The 23,444-nt window shown below is 45.8% G+C and overlaps 8 protein-coding genes across 8 annotated transcripts; 4 read left to right on the top strand and 4 right to left on the bottom strand.

Annotated features, from left to right (window-relative positions):
* Positions 1-472: 472 nt before the first annotated feature.
* Positions 473-1,301, bottom strand: V2V93DRAFT_368725 (DASH complex subunit Dad2-domain-containing protein). The gene is made up of 3 exons (XM_066909849.1): positions 999-1,301; positions 882-941; positions 473-819 (listed from the first exon to the last, which is right to left on the bottom strand). Exons 1-3 carry the CDS (start codon positions 1,216-1,218, stop codon positions 668-670), a joined length of 432 nt encoding a protein of 143 aa, XP_066766087.1. The 5' UTR covers positions 1,219-1,301; the 3' UTR covers positions 473-667.
* An 80-nt stretch (positions 1,302-1,381) lies between these two features.
* V2V93DRAFT_221325 (uncharacterized protein) lies at positions 1,382-3,425 on the top strand. The gene is made up of 5 exons (XM_066907044.1): positions 1,382-1,727; positions 1,794-1,833; positions 1,903-2,307; positions 2,370-3,061; positions 3,118-3,425. The coding sequence occupies exons 1-5, from the start codon at positions 1,676-1,678 to the stop codon at positions 3,123-3,125; spliced, it is 1,197 nt and encodes a 398-aa protein (XP_066766086.1). The 5' UTR covers positions 1,382-1,675; the 3' UTR covers positions 3,126-3,425.
* Positions 3,426-5,777: 2,352 nt separating this feature from the next.
* Positions 5,778-6,185, bottom strand: V2V93DRAFT_358543 (uncharacterized protein; the record flags this gene model as incomplete). Its single annotated transcript, XM_066908064.1, has 1 exon — positions 5,778-6,185. The coding sequence occupies one exon, from the start codon at positions 6,183-6,185 to the stop codon at positions 5,778-5,780; it is 408 nt and encodes a 135-aa protein (XP_066766085.1).
* Positions 6,186-7,800: 1,615 nt separating this feature from the next.
* Positions 7,801-9,423, bottom strand: V2V93DRAFT_368718 (uncharacterized protein). The gene is made up of 2 exons (XM_066909848.1): positions 9,212-9,423; positions 7,801-9,134 (listed from the first exon to the last, which is right to left on the bottom strand). Exons 1-2 carry the CDS (start codon positions 9,282-9,284, stop codon positions 7,993-7,995), a joined length of 1,215 nt encoding a protein of 404 aa, XP_066766084.1. The 5' UTR covers positions 9,285-9,423; the 3' UTR covers positions 7,801-7,992.
* A 308-nt stretch (positions 9,424-9,731) lies between these two features.
* Positions 9,732-12,965, bottom strand: V2V93DRAFT_368716 (fungal-specific transcription factor domain-containing protein). The gene is made up of 2 exons (XM_066909847.1): positions 11,792-12,965; positions 9,732-11,715 (listed from the first exon to the last, which is right to left on the bottom strand). The coding sequence occupies exons 1-2, from the start codon at positions 12,611-12,613 to the stop codon at positions 10,057-10,059; spliced, it is 2,481 nt and encodes an 826-aa protein (XP_066766083.1). The 5' UTR covers positions 12,614-12,965; the 3' UTR covers positions 9,732-10,056.
* A 101-nt stretch (positions 12,966-13,066) lies between these two features.
* On the top strand, positions 13,067-15,313 carry V2V93DRAFT_219892 (uncharacterized protein). The gene is made up of 2 exons (XM_066907043.1): positions 13,067-13,595; positions 13,689-15,313. Exons 1-2 carry the CDS (start codon positions 13,519-13,521, stop codon positions 15,040-15,042), a joined length of 1,431 nt encoding a protein of 476 aa, XP_066766082.1. The 5' UTR covers positions 13,067-13,518; the 3' UTR covers positions 15,043-15,313.
* A 1,176-nt stretch (positions 15,314-16,489) lies between these two features.
* On the top strand, positions 16,490-20,328 carry V2V93DRAFT_323722 (uncharacterized protein; the record flags this gene model as incomplete). The annotated part of the gene is made up of 4 exons (XM_066907445.1): positions 16,490-16,790; positions 16,853-16,950; positions 17,011-18,498; positions 18,553-20,328. The coding sequence occupies 4 exons, from the start codon at positions 16,490-16,492 to the stop codon at positions 20,326-20,328; spliced, it is 3,663 nt and encodes a 1,220-aa protein (XP_066766081.1).
* Positions 20,329-20,992: 664 nt separating this feature from the next.
* V2V93DRAFT_368706 (uncharacterized protein) lies at positions 20,993-22,076 on the top strand. The gene is made up of 2 exons (XM_066909846.1): positions 20,993-21,282; positions 21,425-22,076. Exons 1-2 carry the CDS (start codon positions 21,134-21,136, stop codon positions 21,606-21,608), a joined length of 333 nt encoding a protein of 110 aa, XP_066766080.1. The 5' UTR covers positions 20,993-21,133; the 3' UTR covers positions 21,609-22,076.
* The last annotated feature ends 1,368 nt before the right edge of the window (positions 22,077-23,444 follow it).

Here is a 23,444-nt window from a genome sequence, read left to right as displayed (position 1 = left end):
TTTTTGTGTTTTTTTTGTTTCGTGATTGGGTTTTTGTTGTTGTTTTTAGTGTTTTACTGTTTGTTTTTGTCGACGACGTGCAAACCCGCATCTCAGCAGAAAAAGATGTCACGCAGAGCGAAAATTAATTCTTTACTGATTCTTCCGAATTGTATGCGCCGTGCAATGTCATTCTCCTCACTTTGAAGAGTCGCACCACGACTGGTTTCATTTTGCATTTATCTATTTGCAGATTCATTGCTGTGCTCATATTGAAAGAATTTTATTACAAGTCCAGTTTGTCACAGCTGGTATCGGTTATCGTCGTTATTTATTTATTTGGGATAAAAGTGGCTCGGCTTCGTTAACAGAAAAAAAAAAAAGAGACAAAGATCAAGATCTAAATGTCTGAGTTTAGTTGTTTTTCTTTTACTATTTGTGTCTTCTCTTCTGTCTTTCCTTAGTTGACATTGGTTTGCGTTTTCTTTTTGAAGTTTGCTATTCATCACGTTGTTAATTACTATTGAATACACATAAAGTACATCATGTGAAAATTCCTTGAGATTGTTGCAGTAAAGAACGCCGGTAGATTACTTAGAAAGTCGCAATTACTAATGTGCGAAAATGAAAAGAACACGAAAATCCAAAACTCCAGGGTGATAAAAATGACATTGATCAAGCAGATCATTCATTGAGAAGGTTTCTCTTCTTCCTTATCTATCCTCACACGAACAAGTTTTTCTGGCAGCTGCGTTTTCCGTCGCTGATCAAGTTGCTTTTGTTCTTCCTCATTTAAATCTTCTCTTCGAGACTGTGCCTCTTCTCTGGCTATCACGTTTGCTACATTGATAAATATTAGCATAAGCAATGTCAGCTTTTCAACGCAAGTAGAATGTACACACCTGATGCCATGTTGATTGCTCGTAAAATGCTATCCCAGTTGCTCACGATGAGAGCAACAGCTACATCCAGTCGCGTCAGTTCCAATCCACGCACTCAAAACCCCCACAGAAACAAACCTTCAGTTCCATCGACAAGAGTTGATAGTTTTTCTTGCAGCTGCTCCATTTGCCTAGCAAAGCTCGCACTGAGCTCCTTCAATTCTTGAAGAGATTCAAGTTCTTGTTTTTTCTCTGCGATGCGCGTTTGCAAGACGGAATTATACTGCGATGCGCCGCCGCCCATGGGTCCTGATGAGGATGTGGGAACGAATGTGGTGCGTCGGGGTGCGTAAGACATTTTTGTAGGTATATTTCAAATTCAGAGATTATTGTCCTGTTTTTGGCGCTCGTCGCAATCGTAGACTGATTTCTGAAGTATTGAATCAAGACGGCGCGATTCACCTCGACGCGCTCCGGTTGCTATGCAAATCAGCAACTACGCGTTTATGCCTTAATAGCATTTAAGTTATAAATTAGTTTTGCATAAGCGCGAGAACAGTTATGCCATGGTTGTTATGCCAGGAAGAGCCTAACCCTGGTGTAAACAACAAATAGTAGTGTACATCTCGAAAATAAATCTCCATTACATCTCTCTCAAAGTTGATCGTCTACTAGATTGGACAGCAAGAGTTTAACAACGAGAAACTGATATCTGTGAAATATTGTGCTGGTGCTGCTGTGTTTGTTTCAGTAAAGTGATCACATAAATCGATCGGAGCTTGCTTGGGTTCAAATTCAAGAGCTATTGCCGTCAAATGGCGAGACTAGCCGCTGAACCAGCGGTATCGGCAGAGACTCTTGATAGTGGTATGTACTTTTTTATTTCTAATTCTGGTTTTCATTTGAAGCTAATTGTCGCCGGTTGGATTGCAGTCAAACGCCGATTTTTACGACAGAATCGTGAACTTGCGAGGTATGTTGAGTAGGAATTTCTAATCGCTCTTGTACTTTGATAGTTTCTAACGGACTTCGATTGTTGCAGGGTCAATTCAAGTCACTCAACTCGGATTAGTAACTTAGAAACAAAGATTGCTGAGCTACTGGCCGAGAATCTTGACTTACGTCAACAAGTCATCGCTCTAGAACATAATCGCGAACGATGGATCACGCAACAATGCCTCGATGTGCGCGAAAGATTACAGACCAAAATGCGAGAAATAGATGAGATAGTTGATATGTTTGCATTTACGGCTAAGAGTTCGGTATATGCTTCACCGCCTGGAGAGCAGCTTGTAAATGAGCAAGATGGATTTACAATTCCGTCTTCGATGCATGTCTCAACTCGTAAGAAATCCTCTCCGCGAGAGAAGGGGATAACGGATATTGCGTTTTTGCAAGAGACCGAAGAGGATTTGCCTGACGACGATATTATTGCGGATGCTAGCGGGTAAGAAAGACGTATCCATAGTAGTAGTACTTTAGATTTAATTGATTAACGTTATTGTCTAGCGAAACTCGTCCTCTTTCTCCACAGCTGAAGGAGTCACACAAGTTTATACCTCAAGAACTGTCTGCCGAAGAGATTCCAGAACTGCCTGATAATGACGTACTCTCTGCTTTGCAACGCTCGTCGACAACATCGACTGCCTTGACTGCAGACTCTGGAGCTACGCGCCGGAAGCGGCGAGACAGTTTGAAGGAGCTTGATATTATCAATATTAGCAACTATAAGGCTAAGATTACAGCTAGCAGGGCGACTAATCTGATAGCCGAGGTGTCGCCTGTTCCCAAACCTGTTGACTCTGCACCGATACCTGCTGCCGCTGAAACTGCTGCCGACGAAACTACTAGTGAGATAGATATGGAGGTCGACGTTCCAGAGGTAAAAGATGCGGCCCCAGTTGCGCCTGAATTGAAGTCGGCAGTCAGACGGGTAGCCTCGTCAAGACGCCGGTCATCTATGTTTCGGGCAGATCTTGATGAGCTATCTGGTACACTCACTGATGACTTGCCGCCGACGGCTACTAGATCATCTCGAAGAAGTAGTATTGCTGTCAGCAGAGATGCTCCGATGCGCGAGGACATGGTTACTGGTAGTATATCAGAGTCTAGTTCCGAAGTTAAGGATAAACTTGAGGAAAAGCCTGTGTCGAAGTCGAAGAAGACCGCTTCAAAGCCAGAGAGAAAAGCATTGCAGCAAAGTATGTATATCCCATTTGTGTTTTTGTTTAATTAATAACTGACGAGCTCTGCAGAGAATGTTAATGCCGAGCCTGCTAAATTAAGAACATTTGCGGATAAAAAAACCAAGGACAGTATCATTGATGAGCCTGTCGTCACCGAGATCGAGGTGCCTTCTGTGTTTCTTCCTGAATTACCGCCTGCTCCCGAGCCTGCCGCAGCACCAACACCAGTTATATCAGCAGAAGAAAGTCATTGCGAGTCTACTTCTCCCGAAGGAGGTCGCAGACCTTCAAGGAGAGCAAGAAGTAGTATCAACTATGCACTCCCGTCGCTGCGTGTGAAGATGCGGCGAGAGACAGAGCAATTTGTGGACGCGGTTGTCGTCACGTCTGAGCGCACTGTGGAAAAGACAGACAATCCATTCCCCGTAGCCGCGGAGAAAGCTGCCAGTGAGGTAAAAATCAAACAGGAATTTCAAGATGGTGAAAGAGAGGTTAATATGAGCTCGATTCCGCTGGCTGCGCCGACTGAGCTAGGAAAACGAAAACGACGAAGCTCAGCTTGGTATGGATCTGATAAGGATGATAAAATTGCCACTATGGATACGTCTTTACGGGTGCCGCAATCTTCCCTGTCGCTGCTTGGAGCGGCTGATTCGAATGCTGTAGCAGGTAGTGGAAATGATGAGACCGATACCGACAACGTTTATGATTTTGTTGACGAACCAGTTGATGAAAAGCAGGACAAACCCTTCCTATCGCGGCCGGTACAGGGTCGGCGAAGCATTGGAGGATCACGTCGTCGAGCTAGTGTGGCTGACGGGAAGAGTGCTGGTCATCTTACGGCGAGTAGTACGGGTGGTAAAAGGAGACGGAGTGTTGCTGTTTGATTCGAGGTAGAATTGAACAGTGCGCTTTTGTTTGAAGTAATGCGTTTTCACGAGTAATGTTTTTTTTATTATTGTTATTATTTAGTTTGCGGTTGAGACGTGTAGAAACCATGTCGCTGCGCTTTGTTCGTGTGTAGCGTAGTTTCTTCTTGCTGATTCATGGTGTAGGCGTTTTTACTATTATTATTTTTTCTATGTCTTGTACTAATTGATTAACCTGGATTTATCAGATAATTTAATGATTGAAATCAAAGATGAATTCAGATTACTATTTAGCAAAGAGAAATGTATACTGATCCAGGCCACAGAAAGAGCGCCCGGGATGGGAATTACTAGTTAGGGTGAAAATGTGAGTGCAGGCTGCATGCTTTCACATTAAAAATTAGTAGTTATTGGTAACAGAAACGAGTTCTGGAAAAAAATGTAAATATTTAATAATTGGTGTTTCATGTGATTGGAAGGGAGACTCTGTCTAGTCAGAAAAGAGTTGGCGAGTTTTCTATATATTTTCACGGTTTTCAAATCCGATGTAAAGAGATATAAGAGAACCCGTCTGATAGTGTGGGGATGACATTGGAAAACTGGCTGATTGAGAAGGAGTGCGAACAAATTGGAAGAGATGTAAAGAATCATTGAGCTTATTTTCAAGAATTTTTTGCTATTATATTTGGAATTTCAATTTATATTTTCTTCAAGTAAATCATATATTTTATAAAGAGATATTGTAAAGAATACTGATTAACTGATTCACTTTGTAAATCAGAAATAACACTTTCGCACGTTCGGGACGCATGGATACGATGAGATCACTTTTTTACTATCCTTCGCTGCATTTTCTTTTTTTAATTTCTTGTTTTATTTGTTTATTTACTAATCATAGTCGAATATTATAATCGAATTATGTCATTCTTCATCTTTGAATTGTATGACGTAATAAATACTAGCTCCTCACAATGTTATATTATGCACTCCGACGGTCACAGGGTTTAATCCAATAGTATATTTTCACAATTCACATCATTCTCTATGCCGATACTAAGCATACTCTCATCTTGACTCACACTTACAAAAAAAGAGTAATATCTGATCTGTTCACAATGAGAGGAATTATTTATAGAAATAGGGTTCGCTGCCGTTCATAAACGAACTGAAAAAAAAAAAAAGTTTCGTCAATTTAGACTTTTTGACGCGATGCGTTAGTCAGTGAGCTTGGCTGACCCTTGAAAAAACAACAAAAATTGTATAAGTGTATACATATATATTATCGGTTTATAAGAGTATATATAACAAAACACAAAGCGAATTAACTGGTGCACATTGAGTCTGTATAGCGCGTGCTTGATAAACTATTCACTTAAATATTTTGTCCAAATTTCAAACCAGATATCCATAACCATTCCCAAATATATTGTTTCTTTTGTAAACCCATTAATCTGTAAATTCCAAGCCATAAACCCATTATTTTAATCCCGAAAAGCAACTAAGAACTCCAAAAAAAAAACCCTTTTTTCTTCACTTTTTTTCCGCTTCTAGCAAGAGCGGATATGTCTATGGATAATCTAACCTGAGATCATCCTAAACGCACATTGAAAAAGAAAAGCATGCATACGATCAACGAGAAATGCAAAAAATTAGATAAAGCCAATAGTGAAAGCAACCAAAGCCAATAGTTGAGAATGCGAGTGGAGTTGTTCATAAAAGTCCGCGAGAAGTAGAGAGCGGAGCCCAGATCAGGGACGAGGTCTGCGCCCAGACGCGGCGGTGGTCAATGCCAAAAAATGAAAGAGAAAATTCCACAAGCTTGAATACGCGAGCGTCAGCAGACGACGGAATAGAGAAGTAGATCATGTAGAGCTGGAAAATGTAGACGCTCGCCATGCTGATACCAATTCACGTCCGCGCAAGTAGTCGTTGTGGAGGACGTGGTGGTGGTCGTCGTAGTTGGAGTGATGACCCGTACTGCTGCTACGCGCGTAATTCGAGGTGTGGCGCCGGTAATGCCGGTCTTGGCTTGATTCGCAGAACGGGACGAGATAGTTTGCAGGAGAAAAAGGATCAAGCTGGACTTGAATGGCCGAGGAGCGACGACCGGATTCATTGACAGAGGATTGTACAGGGAGGAGAGGGGGCGAGATCGGGGCGGACTGCATCTTTGCCTTTTCATGATCTGCGTGCTTGCAGGACTGGGAACAGTAGATTGATCCAGACGGGCAAACTTTGTCGCAGACAGTGCAATAGTCTTCAAGCCACATTGTGTGCAGGAAGGGAGATCAGTATGGTAGAATGGGTGAATGAAGGCAGAGGCCGAAGGGGATGGGCGATGTATTTAAGTCAGACAGTAGAGTCATAAATAATGGAAGAGCGTGCGGCGGTCAGAGCTCGAGAAGCGGGCGGTGCACGGCCACACACATTGCGCCATCTGTGGCTTGAATTCTGCTACGTTGTCTGCGATTGCTGTGTAAACTGAGTAATCAGAGTAGCCTTCAATGTTTTTCGCAATCGTGGGCAATAATTCTTCTGGATTGCTCATAGCTCTCCCAACACCACAGCATCCACAACATGCTCGTGGATGCTGTGGTGCTTGTCTGCTGTAGTTCGAGAAGAATACGGCTCCAGTCGGACTCCGCTGCCTCGATCTGTGATATTCGATTGGCTCACATCCGCATAGCTTCTCACTTCTCACAACTCGAGCACAACTATATATACAGCTCAGTCGGTGCTCACAGTACACGCGTCCCGCGCCGACCGACGTGTGTCGGGTCTGGCTGTGTATCGAGCCTCTGGCCTCTGGCGTAATAGCAGCCACGTGTATGCGCGTCCTTGCGAGCTGCTCAGCGAGGATTGCAACACCAGTAACAAACGTAGTTACTCAGCAACGACTGGCGACAACGTTTTGGAAAGCACATCAATATTGCTATTGATTACCAAAATTCCACATGTATTGTTCAATCTACACGTAATATGGCCAAAAATATGCTCATTCCCACAATACGCAGGCAATCTGTAACTACTTCAGATTTCTATCACATTAATATCATTTTCACCTACTTTATTGCCACAGTTCACAAATCCAATTTTGCTTTGACATTCTTCTTATCATTTCTCTGCTCTTCGTTACCCAATAAATCTATGCACCTGTGCACCTGTGCAAATCTATTCAACTTCGTGTGTGTGGCTGTGACCACAAACCAAAAGCGAAGTTTTCTCTCTGCTGGTTCTATTCTCTTCGACTACAAAAATTGTGCTGTATTTACATTTCTATTTATACAACGACTAGATCGAACTAAGAAATCTATATCGTAACACATTGCTCTCAATTACCGTATCAGCTTGCTGTTTTTTATTTCTTTCTTCTTCTCTTCTTATATCTCATCTCTCATCTTTATCCATCGTTCTTCCTCCTCAACTTCAAAAAATTGTGCCAGCTACAGACGCAATGCTATCGTAGTCTGCAATTTAGTCTACCCCTTCGCTACACCAGCACCTCATCCCGCTCAGAAACTAATCACATAACAGCAACATATTTGGCAGTGGTAAAGGGCAAGGGTATTATTTAGCGAGCCAAGCTATGTCATCCCAAACGGGAAACCACGTGTTCAAGCGCCACAAGTCCTCGGTTCTCGCTCACAAAGCAACGTCCTGACAGAGTTACCCGCTCCCTATTCTTATTTTTTGTTAATACTGGACAGCATTTCTTTTTTGATGTTGGTCGATCAAATTGAGCATATGACTGATTCGTCTCACCAAGCTAAACCTTTTCCCCGCATTTGGAAAAAGACCATTCCAGTTTGACTTCCCGTATTCTCGATAGACGGGTCGATCATAATTCATGAGTTTTTCTTACGGCCTACTCATCGTCATCTATAAATTGTCATTTCATCATCTCTTGCATTGCAAATCATCAAAATCATTATACCCTTTCACAACTGTAGACGACTAGCTAATCATCCACTCGGTACCACTTTACTGCGCCATCTATCGTACACATGCAGTCAACAACGAACAAAAAAGAGAAAAAAGAACAAAAGACACAACACAAATGCAATTGGAAACTCCCATTTAAACCTCAGCCGCCTGCAGATTATTCTCAATCTCGGCCTTCCATCCTTTCCTTCGTTGCCGCTCCTCATATACTCCCCGATTTCTCGTTACTCTCTCAACAATAGTCTCGGTTGAGATCGCGCTGTAATCGTGATTCGCAATTTCCTCATATAACCCTAGCGCCTTGACCTCAGCATACGGATCCGCAGTTGAGGCGGTAAAATCTGTGGGTCCATGCATGACGCTGGTGATCTGCCAAGGAAGGGACCCCAAAAATATTGCCGTTGGTGAGTACGGTGCCTGCAGCACAATGTGTGAAACGTATTTACACTGTAGAACGCAGAGCGCGCGCTCAAAAATGTTCATAATCGGATAATTAAGGCCCTTGAATTTATTGATGGTGGCGTCGTCGTGGATGCCGACGACGATTCCCACCTGCTCGCCAAGTTTGGCTGAAAGATTTTCTGCGTGCGCAGAGACTCGCCGCAAGAACTCAATGTGGCCCGCAAAAAAGAGATCGAACCCACCATCCACGTAAATCATTTTGCGCTGCTGAGCCATAAACGTCTCAGAGGGCTCAACTAAAGTCGCAATGTTTTGACTAGCGGTGTAGATGTATACACCATCGCGCGCTCCGCGACCATCCTCGCTCGTGGCATAGATGGCGAATTTCTCGAGCGCCTCGCGCGTAATGAGACCCGACTCGTCAGATTTCCCAACCGAAATCTCGCGGGTGCGCAAAGTTGCCGCAGCGATATCAGAAGCGGTACCCTTGACAGTCGGTATATGGTGGTTCTTTGTACAGAGAAGCATGCGGCCGACGAGATCGGTCGTCGATATATTGGGCGTACGCTTGACGATAAGAAACCGGCCAGCTTCTTTGACCACGCGGTAACAATCCTCACCGTTTGCGTCAGTGGTAATGTCGTCGCCATGCACAACGTAGAAGCAGCGCCAATGGTCCATGACGGCCGGATCGGTCACGTATGGAGCACCAGGGACGGCCTTTGTGGCCCATTTGCAAGCCTCGACGGCAAGAACGCGTTCAGGAAGAGTCATTACTACTGGGCCCTTATTTTCAAGAATCTCTTCGTCCGAGTGTACGCCGACGTAGAGCGATGAGCCAAGTTGGCGCGCCTGTAGCATGGCTCCGGCATGTCCTGGACAAATGAGTGTTAGCCACAGGCAATAATCAGATATCAGAGCAGAGCTGATATTAAAAGCAGAGAATACAGACCATGGTGAGCAAAGTCGAAGCAGCCATCAATCCATATGCGGTCCTTGAGGACCTCATTGTTCTGCGAGACCATTTCGGCAAAAAAGACGTAGAAAGACGCGGGAACGGAAGCTTGTCGACAAAGAGCAATAAACCCGGATGAGCTGGAGCGCTTCTTCGCGTCTGCGCTTCAGAGTTACACTTTTAGCCGGCAATCACGTGATATATAACACGGAGATGGTGCCGCTTTTGGGCGATGCTCGTGCTGCGGAGTCGAGCCGGGGAGAACCGGCAGCTGACCGAGGACGCGCGGGTATTGTTGTGAAATCACCTACAGAGACATCTATATAAATAGCAGTGTACTGATCAATATATACAGTCGGTGAGCATTGTATGACATTTAGTATAAGAATGACAGGGGCAGTACAGGATGCGCAGGCAGTCAAAGGGTTGGAGTAGAGCTACAAGAGCTACGGCTAAATGACTTTGATTCTCTGCGACTGGACCAGCTTGAAATTGGCAAGCCCCCCGCAAGTTCAAACCTAGGTATAAAGAACAGTTTTTTTACACTATTTGCAAGCAAATTCGTGCGGACACAATCAGTCAACGTCAGAAAGGCAGGATACAGGATTGAAAATTTATTTGCTGTGCGGGATGACCTGCGCTTGTCGGGTACCCCCACACTCTCTTATTACTCCACAAACATTCTGATATCCGACACCCACTTCATCCGCGTTTTCATTCCATTCCACCATTTTTTTTTTGGATTACGCACTCTTCATTCTCACCCTTTTTTTCTCTCTCTTCTCGAAGAAGGCTCTCTAGGCTGTGCAGATGCTACAACCTCATCACCATATAGCCTTCTCCTAGTACGGCGTCGGCTCTCCAAAGACGCAGTTCCAGACCAGGTCTCCGTTCGTGCCTTCGTGTTTCTGCCGCCGTCCTTCCCTGACCTCCTCGGTCTCTTCCTCCGTCCGCAAAGGTGCCTGATCTACCATCGAGCAAGGGAACCCGGCTCCAAACCCCCATCCATCCTCGTCCGTCACCGGCGGACTTGCAACCGACCAGCTCTCGGATGGCTCGAGCATGATGCTCCATGTGCTCTCGTCCCCTGCGCTTGTCTTCGACGTCAAGCCAAGTACATCAGCAACACTCTGAATCCCTTTCGGATCGTTCTTGTCTCTAAATGGTTTGGATATCCGCAACGGTAGCTCGTACACGTTGCCGTACCTGCCTTCGCACGTACTATTACTACAACTGTCACTACTCGCCGCTACTGTCGCGGCGGTCGGGTCAGTGTAATCCGGTGCCTGGTGCAATGCGCCTAGCATCTTGGGATTATACATCGAGTATGCACCTCCAAGCTCCGCATACGTATGCAAGTCGCCTTGTGTCGTCTTTGCTGCTGATGACAGCGGTGGAGATTCTATTGATGTCACACTCGACTGCCGGGACGAGATTGGTCGATATGACGGCGACGAGCTGCTCGACGAAGCCAGCGATACATCACTATATTTATGTGGCTGTAACGGCGTCTGCTCGTGCAGATGTGTGATCATGCTTGAGCGCGCACACTTGCGCGCAGCCTGCGTCGGCATGTCTTCTACCATTTCCTCGACCTTACGCTTCTTGGATGCAGAAGAAGGTGTAGCAACATCTTCGCTCGCAGTGGAGTGTGCTTGCTGCCACGGTGGTTCGCCAGCTTTGTTTTCCACCACTCGCTTACTCCATAGCAGCAAATTGCCAGACATTGTCATAAACGACCATCGCTTCTCTTTTGTCATCACGTTTGCCAGATTACTCAGCCTCTCGATCACAGTCTCGGCCTCGCTCTCTAGACTCCGATCGTACGATTCACTGCAATCATATTTGATTGACAACGCAGTCAAGAAGCAACGGAGATTTGAGAAATGTAGCATCGACCATATCGACGGACCTGAGAACAGAAGCTCTTCGGAGTCGTGCTCCAGCACAGTTACCATTGTCTCATGCGCCAACGTACGCCGGAATTCATCAATCTCCGGAATGAATTTACAAAACAATGCTGTCTCCGACAAGGATTTTGGCCGGAAAAATGGCGAGTAAAAAATTAATTTGATCGACGCTATCGATATGGCAAGATGTGATTTTGTTATACTCGACAGTCGCAGATTATGATTAATACGGGATTCAAGCTGCAGAACTTTTGCCTCAACACTTCGGAACTGTTCTACTGTAGCTCCTTCAAACCTATCTGCGCTATAACAAAACGGCAGCACAAACGCCAGCGTGTGTGCCTGGTATATGAGTTCGATGAAGTACTCATGCACCGCGTCCAGTGGGTTATCAATGTCCGTGATATCAGGCAGCTGGACCGCAACGTCGTCAGGGTGTATCAGTAATGGATAACCCTTGTTTGCACTTGTTATCTTATCTTCTGTGTACAGAGACCAGAATGTACGTCTTTTTACCTCACGTAGCAGAGGCGGGTCAGTGCGATAAGACTTTTCTTGATGAAGACGAAGTTCGAATGCCATTCTAATTGCCTGTATTTTTTGTTTTAGAACACTTTGATTGTCGAGAATCACCACGCAAATCACAAAACTTCTTTCGAAAACATACCTGGGTCAAATACAATGGAGATGCCTCGATCTCGTCAATAGATTTGCTCTGCAATTCAAGAGCAAGATGCATAATCGCCAAAGCCTGACATTCTTGCAGCGATGGCTCGAACTGTGTCGCCACAGCCGTCAACTGATACTGCAGCACCCCTCTAATGTGATGAAAATCCCGCGACGACACGACAGCGTTCGGAAGCCGGCTTGCGACGCCGTACATTGCCGCTAGAAGAAGATGACTCGGGACAATAGAATTCAAGTACAGACGCGGAACGATAGGGATGTAGGGATGCACTTGGGAATAATACAGTTCGAGCAAATGTTTCTCAACTCGGCGGTCAAGCGACAGAGTGCCTTCTTGCTCTTCTTCGGCTTCTGTCAATATGCATTCGTTTTGCATAGTTTGGTGTATGCGCAGCATTTCGGCAGTGTCGGTATCATAAGGGCCGAGAAACGACAGTCTCGAAAATTGAAAGCCACCATAAGCTGAAGTCTCACCGTCAAGAATGAATTTGCCCTGGTTTGGCAGAGGAGCTGCACCGCGGGGGTTGATTTCATTTTCAGAATTGTAGCAGTCAATACCATGTTGGTAGCACCATAGGCAGGCACCGTACTGATTGCTTCGCACGGGTTGGCAGCGTAAGTGTCGCTTGCGACAGGCGACACATGAGCGTTTTGTTCCCGCTCCCAGGTTGCTACTGGGTGCTGTTATTACTGTAGTCATTGCTGTTGTGGCCGACGCGACTGATGGCGAGCGTCTACTGTCATTTTCTTTAATTTTGACGCGGTATGCTTTAAGAGACTCGATGCAGTTAGCTGAGGCCATTGCTCTGAGCCAGCAGCACCGGGGATAGTATTTTCGTATACAACGCTAGAAAATACCGGGGGTACTCGAGAGCGACGCAAACACAAAGTTAAGGGTCAAGAGAAAAAGAGAACGACAATGATAAAGTGAACGGTAAACACGAGCGCCTGAGCAGCATCTCAAGAATAGACTTTATTCGACGCTGACAGGGTTTGGGTGTTGTGTTGCCGTGTCTGTCCAGGACCAGTCGGTTTCACGTTCAACCACCAGCTAATCTGAATTTTTTTTTCTTAGCTCGGTTTTGTCTCTCCGGCTGCCTCGGAGATGGCGTCACCAGATTTATTCTATTTACGAAGCATCATCGCAAGCTCTGATTCGCAAGTTTTGCCGAGCTTTTACGATCCAGGTTAACTCGTGCAGTGGCAGACTCTTTCCTGTCTTTTATTAGTTGACTGCTTATCCGTGTGACTCGCCCTTCTCCTGGCTGCTTCTCCTAGCCTAACGCCAGCTAATCTTGTTATCGGGTCGAGAGGACTAAATTGTGTTTTTAGGTTTGTTTATTAAGGCACCATCTTGCCTGTCTTGTCGCCTTCTGTCCTAGTCTGTCAACTTTTCTGTTCTTCGTAGAACTGTTCACCTTTTTTTTTGTTCAAGTCTGGACTGAGTTGACTGTAACTCACCGCTGTATGATCTGCTGGCCGACAGCCGGAGGAGAGGGAGCTCGGCCGAAGACGCCGAATTAGGTCTAGTGCTCAAACTTTAAATCAAGAAAGCAAATATGTTTTTCCGTAAGTTAATTGATCTATGTTAGCCGGACTGGCTTCTGTCAGTGTGTACAGTTTTTGGATATTAGAACGATAAATAAAAATACTCTTTGCTCCCGGAGCCGATTTTACACGCCTTGAAAATGATATAATTGCTGCAGCATGGCATTATCCTCAGTCCAGCACAAGCGTGCAAAGACAGTTCGGGCATGTGACCAATGCCGTAAGGCGCGGTCACGGTACGTACATTATATTTCTTTTTGTTTTCGCTCTTCAATTAGAGCGATGGATTTCGTTAAATCTCTCAGCTAACGATATATTCCTGTGTGTAGATGCGAAGATCCGCCTGCTGCTTCATCTGCTTCATCTGCTCCAACGTCTTCTTCAAGCAATAAATGCCGAAGATGTCTGAAATTAAATAAAGATTGCACATTTGTACTATCCGTCGTCGAGACCCGCGGACGCTCATCTTATTTACGTGACGATGCTGAGGATACTCCAAGACCTCGCGAAGACTATGTGCAGATATTTGAAAGTGTCATATTACCTTGTTGTCCGATTGTTTCACCTTTAGAACTCTCGTCACCTACGCATTCGTCTGCAGTATTTTTGACGTGCATAATGCGCTTATTTGGTGCTCTGCTAGTGGGTGCCGAGGAGAGTGAACTCGAGAATGTGCAGCAGTCTATTAATTCCTATATAGCGACAAAATCTCCGATGACCATTCCCGCTCCGCAAAATGTGCAAGCGCTTGCGCTGCTCGCCTTACGTGTAGAAGAACGTGCCGCAGGTGTCAGGTTCGCGACAGCGGTCAGGATGGCTACTGCTCTTGGCTGGAACAGAGTGGTTAACGGCCGAGAAGAGGATGAGTTTGGACCGTTGGCTATGACTGATCAATTATGGTGGACTCTTGTATGCGAAGATATTTGGCTACATGTATTTACTGGGTCGCCGACTCTCATTTCTGCGGGAGACTACACTATCCCGCGACCGGACTCGCCCGAATTTATGTGCGACGTAATTGCTTTATCCGAAGTTGCACGACTAATACTACGCCCTCGATCCATGTCCGTTCCTGCTGAGTTCTCTGCTGTCGACGTGTTATCAGCGTGGGAAATCGAGCATCCTGACATTGTCAGCAGTGAAGTTTCCGAGTATCCACAGTTTGATTTTATGTCTGCCGAGGAAGGGTTGCAAAATAATACTGCATCTCCTTCTTTCAGTGGATTTGTCACTTCAGCTTCTCATACACCGGCATCGCCTACCGCTGGATCGACTCATGATGAGCAATCGCAGCAGCAGCAGCAACAGCAGCAGCAATCAAGGCTCAACACTACACTGTCGCCTAAGTCAATCATTCAACTACTATACGCGGCAGTAGTCGGACTTTTTGTATTAGACAAAGCAATCAAAGGGTCATTTGACAGAAGATTTGTCACTGAACACCCGCTCCGTAGACCAATTCTTTATAAGGCTTGCTTTCTTGAAATGACTTTTAAGACCACCGCCTTCGCACGCTGGAGATGTCTTTTGAAATTGACTGACATTGTCGGAGCCGCGTTGTATGCTATTGGTGATGATTATGGCAGGTATTGGGCTAGCGATCGCGGGTTTGAGGCCGAGAATGTGCAAAGTTTGGATGATTTGTGGGAATGGTGGGCTGTTGTTGATCGAGCCCGGGGATAAGTAGTAGCGAATGATCAGTGGTGACCATTTCTGCTATTTACTCAGATTGATGGTTGAACTCAGATTTTTGTACATAGAAGCTGGCGTTGAAAAATTGGTTCTTTTTGATTGCGAATTGGTTGTATATCTTAAAACACATTGGATACTGTAAATATGAATTTGATACATCAAACTATGTGTATTTGGATACTCCTAGCATTTAAAATAACCGCGGAAGCATTCTCTTTTTGTTTTTGTTTATTTCGAATTAGATGTTTTCTCCTTTCTGGTTATTATATGGCTCCGAATCTTGAGAAAACATCGGTCTGCAGTGACGAACCCTCGGGGCTTCGCAACCTAGTTTTTCCGAGCTTTCGGGAAAAAAGATGCCGCGCGCGCGCGCCCGCACCTTCCTTCCATCGCTGATTTTGAAAGCGGTTATAAGCTTGCCAAAGCTCGTAAGACTTCGAAAGTTCGAATTGTTCAATATCTTTTTTTCTGGCGCATTCCAAAATTATGACTTTGGTTGGTAGCGCCACTTTGCGCTCAATTATTGCCGATCATGTGGCGTAGTGCTTGGTGCGATTGTCGGGGTCTGTGTCCGCGGATTAGGGAAAATAAGTTGGGTCTTCGACACCCGTGTAAGTTGATCCAGAATAATTACAGTAATCTCTATCATAATACAACTATTGCATAGTGCGCCGTCATCGCAATAGGATACAGCTCACGATCCCTACGAATTTTTCATACACTCTAATTAGTAGCTTGCGAGTAATCGGACTAGATAATTTCTTTTTTCTGGGCTAGATCACTGATCATTATGTCTCATGAGTCGACGGCTACACCGCCATCGCCTGAGCCGAGTCAGCCACCGCCGCCCAGCCCGACCTCGTCGCGATTACGACTGTCGATGTCCGCGAAGCCTGCGTCACAGTATTTACGACATCGATTAGGCTCAGGAACAAAAAGCAGAATTAGCGTGTCATCTCTGTCTCATCATTTACCTGGTGTATCGCGCAAGATTGCGAGTAAGTCTGATGACGTGCTGGCTCACTCTGTTAGTGCCGAAGAGGAAGCCGTGGTCGACGATGAGGACGCTGATGGTGAGGATGGTGACAATGATGATAACGGTAAACCTGATTTGATGACTCAGACATTGGCTGGACCTACTACACGGGGATTTACAGGCCGTGGTCGACGACCGTCGTCATCAGCGAAGCATAGGCGGTCAACTTCGGTCGATGTAGCTCAAGCTACCGGTCTTGGAACCTCGATATTCTCGTTCATATCGGCGGCTTCTAAAGCAAGGTATAATCGAATGGCTACGAGTGGCGACGATGATGAACACGAGACGGAGGATCCAGAGGTAGACGAAGATGATCTGGATGACGAGGTCTTTGATGACGACGGTTCCTCCGGTACCTCGATCGTCGTGACCGACAGTGAAGGAAAAGCTTTCGCTTCGGATATGCGAGAAAGCGGAGGTTTACCGTCGCGACCTAATTTACCACTCGCGTCTTCGTTTTTATTAAACAGAGCTTCTAATAGCGTTGACGAATATGTTAATTATCCACATTCACCGCTTGAACCGATTAAATCAGTTGGTTCGCTTCTCACTTTGAACGCTACTAGATCTGAATCATCTTCCCACGACGACGAGAGTGCTAGTGTTATAACTCAAAATTCAACAGAGTCGCTGAGATCAAGTGCTCTGGCAGAAAAACTAAGGAATGTTTTTGGTTACGCTCAGCAGGAAGAAGTCTTGCATGGTAAGAATTGCTGTTGTATGCGAAAAAACTAATGAAGCCACATCTGGTTAACGCTATTATAGAGTTTCCTTGCTATTTGTTAAAGAGCATCTTGTTGCAAGGGCATATGTTTATTACTACCAGACATATTGCCTTTTTTGCTTACATTCCTCACAAGACTGTGAGTCCCCATATTGATCACATTATGTAGGGTGCTCTATTTGCTAACGTCTTTTTCAAGCATACAACATTCAAAACAGGAACTTTGAGCCGCAAAAGCAGACCTCCAGGCCGTTATTCGCGTTTCTGGTGCGTGATAAAAGACAATGTCTTTTCTTATTACAGCTCTGCCTCAGACCTGTATTTTCCGCTCGGCAGCATTGATCTTCGGTATGCTCTTAGTGTTGAGCTAGCGCGACCCAAGCTGACGCTCAAAGAAGCTGGTGCGAGTCCGGTTTCATTCATAATCATAACGCAAACTAAAAAATATCATTTCCGAGCCGACTCATTTGTCAGTGCTCAGGAATGGGTTATTTCTATCCAGCAGGCCATTTTCAGAGCACAGAATGACGGTGATTCAGTTAAAGTTGTTATTCCGTCAGAGAATGTTTTAGATCTTGAAGAGAGCCCGTTTATGGAGTTTGCAAATACTGTCAAGATTAAAGTTGTTGACGTTGACGAAGGGGAGATGTACGCTGTCGACGACTATTTCTTTACCTTCTTTCACGGAGGTGACGAGGCTCTTGGGGCTCTTCACAAACACATTTTGCCTTTTCAGAATTCCGGAGGCTCATTATTTGCGTCAGCTACCCCTGCGCAACGATCAGTACCCAGCGATGCCGACGACGACGACGATGGCGACAGCGACAACGATACGATGACCGCATCGACGATGTTTGAGCGACGCGCTTTGCGTCAATCGCCGATAAATGATACGACTGAGTCGCGCGTGCGGCCATCGGCTAGATACTTGTCTGCAGTTGACGGTAAGATTCTTAGGAGCGGCTCAAGATCTAGTTCACCATGGTCGAGCTCGCGTTTTATACCGAGACGTGGTAGGTCGCATTCACCAGGCGTAAGTAGCTCGTCGCTTTCCCTGGATAACTTGTCGAAGTCGCATAGTACTCGAGGATCAAGTCCATTTAAGTACGTTGGGTCAAAAGTCAAAACTTTTGTCCAGTATGCACCGGGAACTTCATCTGCGGTTACGCCAGAGACGACACCTGTATCGGCTACCCCTGATGAGGCCACCTCATCAACTGACACCTCTGACGATATAATTGACGTCGGTGCCGCGTCTGCGCAATCATCGCCATCGCCGAGTGTGGTTCTCGAACAGAAAAAACCTGGTAGCGAAGGATGGTCAGATTGGATGCGCAAGGGAGGTCGAAAAGTTCAGAGTCTACTGCCGAGTGTACCGAATCCTTCCGATTATGTGGACAAAGTGACTGAAATGTGGGTAGGAAATGCTAAACATTTCGATGGTCACGGAGGCATGGCTTTGGAAGGTGATAGTGTACACTTGACTCCTGACGAAGCGACTGCTAATATCGAGGCCGAGAAAGAGAGCGCGGACCGGTATCGGTCGCATTTCGCGTTGCCGGAGAACGAGAGGTTGATTGCCAGCTTTTACGGATATCTGCATCGTGCTATTCCTTTGTATGGGAAAATATACATGGGCTCAGAGCATTTCTGCTTTAGAAGTTTACTGCCTGGCACAAAGACAAAGGTGAGATATATTTTCTGAAGTTATTGTGAATTTAGATTAACTCTCTGTTTTTAGATGGTTCTCCCACACTCGGACATAGAAAATGTGGAGAAGAAGCAAGGGTTCAGATTCGGATACTCTGGTTTGGTGATCGTCATCCACGGCCACGAAGAAGTTTTCTTTGAGTTTGGGTCCTCTGACAGTCGTGACGATTGTGCTGTGACATTACTTCGACAACTAGACGCATTGCGAAACAAATCTGCAGACGACATTCCCGAGCCAAAGATGACGAAAGAAGAGCTGGAATTGGCCAAAGCGCATAAGCACTCTATTTTAGACTCGCATATGTTGCGAGCGCAAGAGATTATGGAGACCCCACTAATTTTTGAATCGACGAGTTTTGACGAGAGTTTGATGCTTGTCAAACCGTCAAAGAAGCTAAAATTCACTTGCTTGACTATTGGTTCACGAGGTGATGTCCAGCCATATATCGCTCTGGCAAAGGGCCTTATGGCTGAAGGACACGATGTTGTGATTGCAACGCATGAAGAATTCGAAGATTGGATCGTCGGCTATGGTATTGGTTTCAAGCCAGTAGCCGGAAATCCAGCCGAGTTGATGCGGCTAGGTGTTGAGCACGGAATGTTTACATACTCGTTTCTGCGGGAGGCGGCTTCTAGTTTTAGAGGCTGGATAAAGGAGTTACTTGAGACTGCCTGGGTGGCATGTCAAGGCACCGACGTGCTGATTGAGTCACCTTCTGCCATGGCTGGAATCCATATTGCGGAAGCTTTACAAATTCCGTATTTTCGAGCATTCACGATGCCGTGGACAAGGACTCGAACTTATCCTCACGCATTTGCTGTTCCCGAGCAGAAAATGGGTGGATCATATAATTACTTGACATATGTGATGTTTGACAATATCTTCTGGAAGGGTATATCCGGCCAGGTGAACAAGTGGCGCACAGAGACCCTAGATCTGCCTCGAACAACTCTGGATAGACTGCAAATGCAACGAGTGCCGTTTTTGTACAATTTCTCTCCGACCGTAGTACCTCCGCCGCTCGATTTCCCAGACTGGATAAAGGTCACAGGATACTGGTTTCTTGACGAAGGCGGCAAGGACTATGTGCCGGATCCCGCGCTGATTGAATTTATGGAGAAGGCACGCAAAGACAAGAAGAAGCTCGTATACGTTGGCTTCGGATCGATTGTAGTAGCGCAGCCTCGGGAGCTTACGCAGGCGGTGATTGACTCGGTTTTGCAAGCCGATGTACGCTGCATCCTGTCAAAGGGATGGTCTGATCGTCTACATTCTGAAAACTCTCAAAAGACTGAAGTTCCGCTTCCACCAGAAGTATTTCAAATCAAAGCCGCCCCTCATGACTGGCTGTTCCCGCAGATGGACGCGGCAGTGCATCACGGCGGATCCGGATCTACTGGCGCGAGTCTACGCGCTGGTATTCCGACTGTTATAAAGCCGTTTTTTGGTGACCAATTTTTTTACGCTGGGCGCGTAGAAGACTTGGGCGCGGGAATACATTTGAAAAAGCTTACAGTGCGACACTTTGCGAAAGCGCTGTGGGAGGCTACGCACAACGAGCGGATTGTGGCAAAGGCTAAGTTGGTGGGCGAGCATATTCGAGCTGAAGATGGTGTCAAGACCGCAATCAAGACAATTTACAAGGATCTGGAGTACGCGCGATCGATTGTGCACAAAGGCGACACTGATCGAGACGAGAGCTGGTATATTGTCGAGAAAAGAGACCGCGAAGGGCGGTCAAATACAAAGGCAAAGAAGACACATGCAAGCAGCGATAAGCCAAGTAAGAAGCCTGCAAATGAGTGATAACTATACTTCGAGAATTGAGTGTGGAGGCGCGTTTAACATAGCTACGGTGGGAGATAAGTGTCGAGAGATTGCACTAGGATTGGATAATTTTCGACATAGTACTCTAATAAGTAAGATGAACGGCGCAATGCTCATTTCAAAGTTTGTAGATACGAGAAAAAGCACGACTAGACGGCGCGATGTTGTGTGATATGATAGTAGTTATCTAAACACTGGCGTGACGGGAGCCGGAGCAGCACGTCAACAAAGGCGAGCCGAGCCGGTTGCGGTAGATAGCGCCAGAGCAAGTGACCTGGCCTGAATAGGCTCATGTCCTAAAGAGGCGTGGCTTGCGGCTCGGGTGTGGCTTTTGCATTCTGATGGCTGCTGTTTTAGACAAGGCACGACACAGTCCGGTCGGTAACTAAGCGGTATGCAGATGTTGGGGCAAGCGGGAGTAAATTTTTCAGTGGCATGCTGATCCCGGGTGGAATTTGGCGTCGCAGAGCTGAAACGAGGCAGGAAAGGACGACGCAAGAAGGAGTGCGCTGCGCCACTCCTGACGTCAAGCCCTGAGTCTGACTCACCGTGCGGGGCGGTGCGTGGCTGGTGCCGCCGTCGTGTGATCCTTCTCTAGCTTTGCTCGATCTCGACCACATATGGAATCCCGCCGAAAACTGCTCACGCTCTTTCTATAAAGCTCGCCGGGCGCGCCTCTTCCCGTCGACTTCTTTTTCATCAGCTTCACTCAATCCTGCCTCTGTCTTCTCAATTGCTCCTCAATTGCTCTTCATCTTTCTCAATTGCTCTCGCACCACGTATCATGACCCGCACCATTCGTACCAACTCGCTTACCCACGCTGAGGCTGACGCTCACGCAACCAGTCTCCCGCGTCTCTCGGGCAAGGCCTCCTTTGGCTCCTCTAACCCGCCCTTCAAGTCCAAGAAGAATGGCGCCGGCAGAGGCAATTGGTATGTACCCTTGCTGCTACTACGATTGGGGTAGATTGCGGCAGTCGTTTACTCCCAACGCGCCGCACATGTCGCGCGACATACCTCCCAATCACCCCACGCGCGAGGCCGATACGGGATGCTAACGTCATAATACTCACAGGGGCCGTGAAGGCGACGAGCTAGTCGATGTCGTGGACGAGTACAATTTTCAACCGCAGATACAACAGCGCCGCCGCTCTAACTCGAACGGCGGCAATGGTTTGTTTAAGCAGCCCGCCTGGGCTCAGAACTCGTCAAAGTTCGATAACCTTGAGGAAGAGGTCTTTTACGAAGATGAAGACTGATTCCCAATACTACCCTATACAATTCACCGGTATAGTTTGGTAGTTGTGCATATACTTGGGTGATCATTGTGTAGATACTACCTATAAAGCCGGCAAGTTCTGACTTTATTTTGCTTGTGTTTTGTGTGATTTTTTTGTTTTGATCACTTTTGCTTGCTCTCATAATTTCGTTATAATCATCCGGCTTGCTTTCGGCGCGATTGGGCCCGGCATATATATTTATTGGCGTACTTTGAGAATTTGATTTATATAACTTAAGGATTGAACTAGGATTAGGAGTATCTGGGAGGTGTTTTTGGCCATATGCTTATGCTTATGTCGCTTGTGTCCTTTGGACATCAATCTCTTCAATGTTTCGTATTCAAGAGATAAATATCGAAATTCATATTATCTTGCGCGCTTGTTTGTGTTGTATCAACTTTTTTTAGCTAGTGTGTTATTACAAATGCATGTGATCTATCAAACTTATTTTCAAGCAAGCACATCGAGTAAGAATAGGAGTGCCCGGTACACAAAGTCGCAAACCATTGATTTGAGCGCTGCTGTCGTAGAAGGTTTGTGATGTTATATATCAGCCGCAGTTTTCTGGAGTGATGCCTAATTTATTTCTTTTGTAGATAGCGAGGCTATACTCGTCCCGGAATTTTGGAAGCGGTCCCCAAGGTCGGAGCATACCAACAATCACTCTAAAAGCAACCAAAGCAACGCCCCGCCGATAGGTCCAGCCACTACTCTTGATACTTTGCTACTCGTAATTGCTGTGAGATATGGTCTCCGCGCAACTGATCTACAACAATTTGTTCTGACAGCGAGCAATTGTCTCGGGTTCCGGCATGGGCGGGGAGTGAGAAATGAGTGGGGTTAAACTAATAAACTCTCTTTCCCCTCTTTTCCTTTGGCTCTGTCAGAAAAACAGTTATAATACTATTATATAATTGTTAGGCTGAATAAAAAAATGTGCGGCTCGCGGAAAAAGAAGGGAGATTAAAAAAACGTCGACGAGGCTTTTGATTTATTTATTTCATGACGCGCACGCGCGCTTGGAAAATAATGCAATCGAAAACAAGATAAATGAACGTGCTCTTTTGGCGTCGTTTATTTTCTCTAAAATAAATAAAACTGTAAGAAAAAGAGGGGACAGCGGGGAAGTGATCGAGATCGTCTGCTACGTCCGATTGGCTCTATTGAGTGTTGCCTTTTCTAGTATGAGCAGCATTCTCAACCTAACTTGTCTTCTATGTAGACCGCCTTCAGCAGCCATCACGCTTTATGTGTTTGACTAACGCTGCTATATAAATTCCTCTGAAGCAAAATCACATTGCAATATCAATTCTATCAGCTTATATCAACATCCAAAGCTCGATGCAGCAATTAGTAGTCTTCTCCAACCAAGAAATCGTGTGTCTACTCTTAAAACTAAATCTAATCTGTATGGAAGAAAAGCACGAACGCATTGGATCAGATGAAAATGAATGCGGGGTTAATGATTATTGATCTCAAGCAGCTATCCGTCAAATCGCGTACCAGCTTTGTCGACTCGATCTTCATGCATCGATATCCCACTATTTGAGGGGTGAGAGGGGTATGCCGCGGCAACGCATGCGACGCCGTGCGAAGAAAGCGGGGAAAAAGCGGAGAAGATGCGCTGTCTTCAATCGATGAACAACTTTTAAACGTCTCGGTTGGCTGCTTGGTTGGCTGGTTCTTCTGGTTTACAGAACACATGATTAAACCTCTCTGATATACATCAGAAGCTTAGGGTAAACAATAGCCTTGTTACAGAAGAAACTACCCAAAGCATTGTCGACAATAGTAAGATCAACGTGGTACGAAAAA

The sequence above is a fragment of the Kockiozyma suomiensis genome (genome assembly GCF_038497685.1).
Source record: "Kockiozyma suomiensis strain NRRL Y-17356 unplaced genomic scaffold V2V93scaffold_6, whole genome shotgun sequence".
Taxonomy (NCBI): domain Eukaryota; kingdom Fungi; phylum Ascomycota; class Lipomycetes; order Lipomycetales; family Lipomycetaceae; genus Kockiozyma; species Kockiozyma suomiensis.
This window is presented reverse-complemented; position numbering and strand designations above follow the sequence as displayed.

Bases quoted from the DNA above. Each gene is read 5' to 3' on its own strand.
- V2V93DRAFT_368725 (XM_066909849.1), bottom strand. From the start codon at position 1,218: ATGTCTTACGCACCCCGACGCACCACATTCGTTCCCACATCCTCATCA. The intron at 942-998 runs GTTTGTTTCTGT...GACTGGATGTAG, and splicing joins TCTTGTCGATGGAACTGAAG to CTGTTGCTCTCATCGTGAGC. The intron at 820-881 runs GTGTGTACATTC...TTATCAATGTAG, and splicing joins AGCAATCAACATGGCATCAG to CAAACGTGATAGCCAGAGAA.
- V2V93DRAFT_221325 (XM_066907044.1), top strand. From the start codon at position 1,676: ATGGCGAGACTAGCCGCTGAACCAGCGGTATCGGCAGAGACTCTTGAT. The intron at 1,834-1,902 runs GTATGTTGAGTA...CGATTGTTGCAG, and splicing joins CAGAATCGTGAACTTGCGAG to GGTCAATTCAAGTCACTCAA. The intron at 2,308-2,369 runs GTAAGAAAGACG...GTTATTGTCTAG, and splicing joins ATTATTGCGGATGCTAGCGG to CGAAACTCGTCCTCTTTCTC.
- V2V93DRAFT_368718 (XM_066909848.1), bottom strand. From the start codon at position 9,284: ATGGTCTCGCAGAACAATGAGGTCCTCAAGGACCGCATATGGATTGAT. The intron at 9,135-9,211 runs GTCTGTATTCTC...TCATTTGTCCAG, and splicing joins CTTCGACTTTGCTCACCATG to GACATGCCGGAGCCATGCTA.
- V2V93DRAFT_368716 (XM_066909847.1), bottom strand. From the start codon at position 12,613: ATGGCCTCAGCTAACTGCATCGAGTCTCTTAAAGCATACCGCGTCAAA. The intron at 11,716-11,791 runs GTATGTTTTCGA...CAAAAAATACAG, and splicing joins CTCCATTGTATTTGACCCAG to GCAATTAGAATGGCATTCGA.
- V2V93DRAFT_219892 (XM_066907043.1), top strand. From the start codon at position 13,519: ATGGCATTATCCTCAGTCCAGCACAAGCGTGCAAAGACAGTTCGGGCA. The intron at 13,596-13,688 runs GTACGTACATTA...TCCTGTGTGTAG, and splicing joins TGCCGTAAGGCGCGGTCACG to ATGCGAAGATCCGCCTGCTG.
- V2V93DRAFT_368706 (XM_066909846.1), top strand. From the start codon at position 21,134: ATGACCCGCACCATTCGTACCAACTCGCTTACCCACGCTGAGGCTGAC. The intron at 21,283-21,424 runs GTATGTACCCTT...TAATACTCACAG, and splicing joins GGCGCCGGCAGAGGCAATTG to GGGCCGTGAAGGCGACGAGC.